The sequence below is a fragment of the Salvelinus fontinalis genome, chromosome 21 (assembly GCF_029448725.1).
Source record: "Salvelinus fontinalis isolate EN_2023a chromosome 21, ASM2944872v1, whole genome shotgun sequence".
Classification (NCBI taxonomy): Eukaryota; Metazoa; Chordata; class Actinopteri; order Salmoniformes; family Salmonidae; genus Salvelinus; species Salvelinus fontinalis.
This window is the reverse complement of record NC_074685.1, coordinates 2,499,441-2,507,728: the sequence shown is the minus strand read 5'-3', so window position 1 is coordinate 2,507,728 and position 8,288 is coordinate 2,499,441. Positions and strand designations below refer to the sequence as shown.

General features: G+C 40.2%; 1 protein-coding gene across 1 annotated transcript; it reads right to left on the bottom strand.

The window, feature by feature from the left end:
* Positions 1–6,482: 6,482 nt before the first annotated feature.
* On the bottom strand, positions 6,483–7,864 carry LOC129818052 (claudin-23-like). Its single transcript, XM_055873587.1, has one exon. It carries the CDS (start codon positions 7,754–7,756, stop codon positions 6,956–6,958), a length of 801 nt encoding a protein of 266 aa, XP_055729562.1. The 5' UTR covers positions 7,757–7,864; the 3' UTR covers positions 6,483–6,955.
* Between the last annotated feature and the right edge of the window lie 424 nt (positions 7,865–8,288).

Here is an 8,288-nt window from a genome sequence, read left to right as displayed (position 1 = left end):
TACTGTGCAACTATTTATATAAACAACTATATACTGTACTACTATTTATATAAACAACTATATACTGTACTACTATTTATATAAACAACTATTTATATAAACAACTATATACTGTAGTACTATTTATATAAACAACTATATACTGTAGTACTATTTATATAAACAACTATATACTGTAGTACTATTTATATAAACAACTATATACTGTAGTACTATTTATATAAACAACTATATACTGTAGTACTATTTATATAAACAATTATATACTGTAGTACTATTTATATAAACAACTATTTACTGTAGTACTATTTATATAAACAACTATTTATATAAACAACTATATACTGTAGTACTATTTATATAAACAACTATATACTGTAGTACTATTTATATAAACAACTATATACTGTAGTACTATTTATATAAACAACTATTTATATAAACAACTATATACTGTAGTACTATTTATATAAGCAACTATATACTGTAGTAGTCTTCATATGAACTACATACGCTAGTGTTTACCATAGGACTTCGTATATAAACCACTATGCTGTGGTGCTAATAGAAATCCATATATGGTGGGACTACTCCTATAAAGTAAGGACTGTTTTTTGGCTATAGCTGTGTTCGAATACTAAAACTGTATACTACATTCTTAATAAGTGTATATTACATACTATATACTGTTGATTTTTAGTACACTGTAAATGACCGGTATCCTTTCAGTTGATTGTACTAGGGCTTCGCCTGTCTATCGGTAGTTGATGCTGTTGCCATGCAACTTCTTGTTAGCATAGCTAACAAATTACTAGCTAGACATTTTACGACTTCATTGAGAACCCACAACGACTATACCACTTAGCTAAGCAAAGAATAATCAAGTCAATAAATGTTGTGTAGTTAGCATATAGTTAATATACCAGCAAGTTTGTATTAGTAGCTAGCTAACATGCGGTACCTACAAGCAACTGCTGTAATGATATGCTATGCAGTTTGTAAGGCTAGCATTGCTAACAAACTGTCAGCGAACGTAATGTGACGTATTTGAAAAGTCGTTACTTCTGAGTTGCGCAGCGGTCTAAAACACTGCATCTCAGTGCTAAAGGTGTCACTACAGACCCTGGTTCGATTCCAGGCTGTATCACAACCGACCGTGATTAGGAGTCCCATAGGGCGGCGCACAATTGGCCCAGGGTCGTCCGGGTTACGGTTTGGCCGGGGTAGGCCGTCATTGTAAATAAGAAGTTGTTCTCAACTCACTTGCCTAGTTAAACCACAAAATTAAAGGTTACATAAAAATTACATTTCTCAACAATTTCCTTCCGTTTGATCCTGACCTGACTGTTAGTGTTATCTGACTCAGGACAAGTGATTGAAAGGCACACCTAAGGAGTGGAAACATTTTACACATTTTCTCCAAAACATGACAGGAATTTCAACGCTGGTAAACCAGTCAGTCCAACAGTGTTTTTCATTGGCAACAGAAAGCATCCGCTGGGGATTGAGGTTTGAAAATCAACACTGTTCTATACAGGCTGTAGTGTTCTTGAAAACAGGTTTCGTCTTGCATACTCAGGATTGCATGACTATCCCTATTGTGCTGCTGAGTGCCTTAGATCAAAGAGAAGTTTACTGTCCAATATCAGAGCTTGGCCTTTTCATTGGCTCCATCTCTGGTACATGTATAAATAACTATATACTGTAGTACTCTTCATATAAACAACTATATACTTAAGTACTCTTCATGTAAACTATATATTGTAGTACTATGCATATAAACAACTAAATGTATGATTACCTTATATACACGACTACTGTATACAGTATACTGAAGTACTATTCATATAAACAACTATATACTGTAGTACTTTTAATACGAGCAACTAAATACTTTAGTGCTATTTATATTACCAACTATATTCATATAAACTACATGCGCTAGTACTACTAGTGGTAACTACTATTCCATAGGACTACTTATATAAACTACTATGCTGTGGTACTAATATAAATCCATAGTATGGTGGGACTACTCGTATAAAGGACTGTTCTTTTGGTTACGTCTTTATACTGACTAACTTTATTCATTTTTTCTGGGAAACCAAAGCCTCGACGAGCAGCAGCTTTTCTCACACTGATCCTGGCCTGTCTGCTTTATATGGTGATGCATGCTGTTATGACTGATTAGTGTGGTGATGCATTCCCTTGCCTGATTGTTGCCTGATTGGTTTGTGTTGCCTGATTGGTTTGTGTTGCCTGATTGGTTTGTGTTGCCTGATTGGTTTGTGTTGCCTGATTTTGTGTTGCCTGACTTTGTGTTATCTCTGACTCATGAGTGACTAATAGGCACACCTAAGCAATGGCAACATTCAGTTGATCCAAAACATGACAGGAATTCCAACGGAGCTTTTCATTGGCCACAAAGGTTTGAAAATATATATGTATACAAGTCTGGTCCCCTCGCTGATATGATTTTCTCTTGTAACTGTAAACTCAAGTGAGTTTGTCTTAATTTCAAGCTGCTCCAGTCTCTCCCTCTGGAGGTTGGTGAGAACATAATGGAAGCCTGTCCAGTCATGGATGTTCGGATCCTACAACCGCCTTGTTAATTCCATGGAGATAAAATGCTATGTTCTTGAATAATTATTGTAGTCGCATTGCAAACAAAATATTTTATCCATTGTATTTTTTAAGCTTTGTTCTTGTATCTGAATGCTTAAACCTGTGCACATTCACATTAAAATACTGTTTACTTCTGTGTGATCAATGTCTCCTAGTGGTATCCTTTGAAATGGATTGTTGGTCACATTTGTCGAACCCATCACACTTTGTAGAACTAACCTGTAGATCACTAGGCCTAGTTTTTACCTGTTTATGACATCCATGCACATGGCCAACAAAACAACTCGTTGGCTTTCCTAGAGTAGAAAGCAGGGTTTAAACTCAAATTATTTTACAATTTGTTTCGTTCCACTCTTCTGACAAGCTAAATAAAGTTCTGAACTGGTTTGAAGCAACAAAAAAAAAATTTACCGGTGTATATTGTTCCTTTTTATAACCTGTCAAATCAACCTTTTTAAACATTGAACTTATTAAATGTATTAAACCAATCAGTGCGGATAGAGCAGTTAATCTAGTTTATATGTGATGGACAGACAAGTATACCAGAAGGGCACCAGCATTAAAACAAGTATTACCTTTCTGTAGTTAATAAATCCAACATGAAACGTGATAACTAGGCCTATAGTATCTTTAACTAGTGAAAAAGTGAATCCATTCACTTCTAGCTAATTAAATATGTATCTCCATATCTTCTGAATGAAGCTTGTACTATACCCCGCCTTCTCTGCTCACTGGTCGCCATAGCAGCACCCACCCGTAGCACGCGCTCCAGCACATATATTTCACTGGTCACCATAGCAGCACCTACCCGTAGTGGAGCACATATATTTCACTGGTCACCATAGCAGCACCTACCCGTAGCACGTGCTCCAGCACATATATTTCACTGGTCACCATAGCAGCACCTACCCGTAGCACGCGCTCCAGCACATATATTTCACTGGTCACCATAGCAGCACCTACCCGTAGTGGAGCACATATATTTCACTGGTCACCATAGCAGCACCTACCCGTAGCATGCGCTCCAGCACATATATATTCACTGGTCACCATAGCAGCACCTACCCGTAGCACGCGCTCCAGCACGTATATTTCACTGGTCACCCCCAAAGCCAACTCCTCTTTTGGTCGCCTTTCCTTCCAGTTCTCTGCTAAATAGCAAACCCAACTACCACATCCCCATATTATTACTTACCCTCTTTTGCTTTTGCACCCCAGTATCTCTACTTGCACATTCATATTCTGCACATCTATCACTCCAGTGTTTAATTGCTAAATTGTATGGCTTATTTATTGCCTTACCTCCCTAATCTTACTACATTTGCACACACTGTATCGATTTTTCTATTTTGTTATTAACTACATTTGTTTATCCCATGTGTAAATCTGTTTGTGTCGTACTGCTTTGCTTTATCTTGGCCAAGTCGCAGTTGTAAATGAGAACTTGTTCTCAACAGGCCTACCAGGTTAAAAGGTGAAATAACTAAAAAAGCTTGTACTGTCAGTACAGTAGCCTCTGCTTCAGAACGGGTAGGGGCACGTAGCCTAAACATGCTCAGTCAAAGATTTTCAGGCAGACACTGGAATACGTTTGAGTGACAGTGAGGGCTTTGCATAGGAGCTTTATTTTTCTTTTTGTGGGATTAGAAACAAATGCCTGGAATGTAAAATAACGTTATTAACTGGTTCCCATGCTTTTAAAATAACGGTTCTGTTCCGGAATAGTATGGATCAATGGGACACCTGTGACTTCTGTTTCACTATTCTGTCTTGTATCTTAACCTCAGTCTGTAGAGTCAAACTACTGTCGTTAAACTGTTAATTCAACATCTCAACCCTCAGTAGGAATTAATAGAATGTATTCAACAGAAAAACAGTATTATAAATATTTTATTTCATAAAACCCCTTGTATCCTAAACGCCCTAAAGAAAATCACTTGCAGTAGGACGTGTATCCTAACATGTATCCTAACAGTAGGATAACTTGTAGGCCAAACAGCCCTTAATATAATGATTTCTAGTAGGAAGTAACATGTAGTCTGAGCATCCTATCCTCCCGGAATAGAATATAAAGTGCATTTAGACAATTAAGTAGACAATGATTTGAGCACACAGATCCCGACCCATTGAATATTTAAGGGTGTATGTGTGTGTATATAGTATTCAGACCCATTGACTTAACACATTCTGTTATATTAGTCTTATTATAAAATGGATTAAATAAAGGCAATTCCTCAGAAATCACCCCACAATACACCATAATGACAAGCGAAAACAGGTTCTTAGAAAAGGGTCTGACTACTAGAAAAATTCTATGAGACTCGAAATGGAGCTCAGGTGCATCCTGTTTCCATTGATAATCCTTTAAATGTTTCTCAATCAAATGTTATTTATCACATACACATGGTTAGCAGATGTTAATGTGAGTAGCGAAATGCTTGTGCTTCTAGTTCCGAGACTGCAGTAATATCTAACAAGTAATCTAACCTAACAATTTCACAACTACCTTATACACATAAGTGTAAAGGAATGAATAAGAATATGTACATAAAAATATATGAATGAGCGATGGCTGAACGGCATAGGCAAGATGCAGTAGATGATATAGAGTACAGTACATACATGAGATGAGTAATGTAGGCTATGTAAAGATTATATAAAGTGGCTAGTGATATATTTATTACATCCATTTTTCATTATTAAAGTGTCTAGAGATGAGTCAGTATGTTGGCAGCAGCCACTCAATGGCTACAACTTGATTGGAGTCCACCTGTGGTCAATTAAATTGATTGGACATGATTTGGAAAGGCACACACCTGTCTATATAAGGTCCCACAGTTGACAGTGCATGTCAGAGCAAAAACCAAGCCGTGAGGTCGAAGAAATTGTCCGTAGAGCTCCGAGACAGGATTGTGTTGAGGCACAGATTTGGGGAAGGGTACCAAAACATTTCTGCAGCATTGAAGGTCCCCAAGAACAGTGGCCTCATTCTTAAATGGAATAAGTTTGGAACCATCAACACTGGCTGCCCAGCCATACTGGGCAATCGGGGTAGAAGGGCCTTTGTCAGGGAGGTGACCAGAACCTGATGGTCACTCTGACAGAGCTCTGGAGTACCTCTGTGGAGATGGGAGAACCTTCCAGAAGGACAATCATCTCTGCAGCACGCCACCAGTCAGGCCTTTATGGTTGAGGGGCCGGACGGAAGCCACTCCTCAGTAAAAGGCACATGACAGCCCACTTGGAGTTTGCCAAAAGGCACCTAAAGGACTCAGACCATGTGAAACAAGATTATCTGGTCTGATGAAACCAAGATTAAAATCTTTAGCCTGAATGCCAAGTGTCACATCTGGAGGAAACCTGGCACCATCCCTACGGTGAAGCACGGTGATGGCAGCATCATGCTGTGGGGATGTTTTTCAGCGACAGGGACTGGGAGACTAGACAGTATCGAGGGAAAGATGAACGGAGCAAAGTACAGAGATCCTTGATGAAAACCTGCTCCAAAGCACTCAGGACCTCAGACTGGGGTGAAGGTTCACCTTCCAACAGGACAACGGCCATAAGCACACAGCCAAGACAAGGCAGGAGTGGCTTTGGGACAAGTCTCTGAATGTCCCTGAGTGGCCCAGCCAGAGCTCGGACTTGAACTCGATGGAACATCTCTGGAGAGACCTGAAAATAGCTGTGCAGCGACGCTCCCCATCCAACCTGACAGAGCTTGACAGGATCTGCAGAGAGGAATGGGAGAAACTCCCCCAATACAGGTGTGCCAAGCTTGTAGCGTTATACCCAAGACTCGAGGCTGTAATCGCTGCCAAAGGTGCTTCAACAAAGAACTGAGTCAAGGGTCTGAATACTTAAGTAAATGTGATTTATTTTTTTATAAATTAGCAAACATTTCTAAAAGTCTGTTTCTGCATTGCCATTACAGGGTAGTGTGTGTAGATTGATGGGGAAAAAAACAATTTAATCAATTTTATAATAGGGTTGTAACGTAACAAAATGTAGAAAAAGTCAAGGGGTCTGAATACTTTCCGAAGGCACTATATTCCATGTTCTATGGAGCTGGCGTTGTCATTTGTAAATAATGTTACATCTTCAAATACTAACATGCCATAGGCCACATCATAGGCATATAAGTGTGAATTAATTTCTATTACTATCATATTCACCCAAACAACAAGATTAGGTCTAGTTTTATGGTTAAAACACATGCCTACATGTAGAGGTAAATGTCCTTCATTGGTAGATATGTAACGTTACTATGTAGTGCTATAGAATACATGGTACACATCAATGGCAACTGACCCTCTCCACCATAATGTCCTCACAGATCAACGTCATAAGCAGGTCGTCTTCCTCCGTACGAGGTGCTCTTTGCCCGGGGGAAGTCCGCCTCGTCGTCCATAGAGTCTTTAGAGTAGGGAACGCTGCTGACGCTACTCCGGGTTCGGGCAATGCTCGGCACCTCGATGCGGCGCGTTGGGGGTTTGGTGTTTCTGAAGTGTGCTGTGGTCTCCGAGACTCGCGTCTCTCCGCGGTTCTTACCGCCACAGCAACGACATATCCCAATGAACATGACCAAGCCGCCCAGTAGCTCGAAGATTCCCCCGATGTATCCCAAAATAATACAGTAGCCGACGCGAATGTCGGTGCTGGATGCGGCGATGTCCTTGAGGATGTGAGTGTACCATGCAATAGGGATGATTGTCAAGACTCCAGACAGAAAGATTAGCATTCCCCCCAGCCCGGCTACTGTCCAGTTCGGGCGGTCTCTCCAGCACCTTACCCCGGGGATTGCCGTGGCCAGCCCGATCAGAGTCAATATCAGAGACGCTACCATCAAGCCCTGGGCGACCACTATAATCTGGTTGTTGAAGTACGCTTCGTCCTTTTGGCCACATTGGTTTACTCGGGATGAGTCGGACGCCTTGCATATGTCCCAGATGCCTTGTTGTAGGAACGTATCAACCGGCAGTAAGGCGATAGTGTTGATGGTTCTCCAGTTGGGAGCCACTGTCGCTGTGAGGTTTAGGATCCAGCCGCAAGGGGCAAGGACCATTCCGAAGATAAAAATGCCCGGTGTGCGCATCGAAGTGCGGATCCACTGCTCCGCTTGGCTCGGCATGGCTTCTGGACGGCTGTTACTAACTTAAGGTGATACAGCAGTACTAGTCAGTCTAAACTAAAGTTGACAGTCTGCAGTGTTGACTTAAAAACTTGTCCGACTGAAACTGAGGGGGGTGGTAGGTGATAATAAATTGGGTGTGGTTTCACTTTGAAAGAGCACCTGTTGCATCTGCTTTAGACAGCTTCTAATCTCGTCCAATTTGATATAGGCTATTATACTACTAACTTAATATGTGTATCTAAATGTTGGGCTTCAGTATGCTACATCCGCCTAGTTAATGCTATTTCAAAATACACGCACATTATATTAAACAAATATATATTAGCGACTTCATTTTCGTATCAATCTCCTTATGTTATAACATATTGGCAGTTTAGCCTAATAAGAAAGGAACCAATCACGATGATGCCTTTAACTGACTGTAATATCAATAGGTTTTATGATATGGCTTCCTCGAAGCTGACAGCCTGACTGGGAATGTGGTCATCAGAATACTTCCTCAACTGAGAATGTTCTGGAATGTGGCTCA

What these genes read in the sequence shown, in the direction of transcription:
- LOC129818052 (XM_055873587.1), bottom strand. Translation starts at nt 7,756, where the DNA reads ATGCCGAGCCAAGCGGAGCAGTGGATCCGCACTTCGATGCGCACACCG.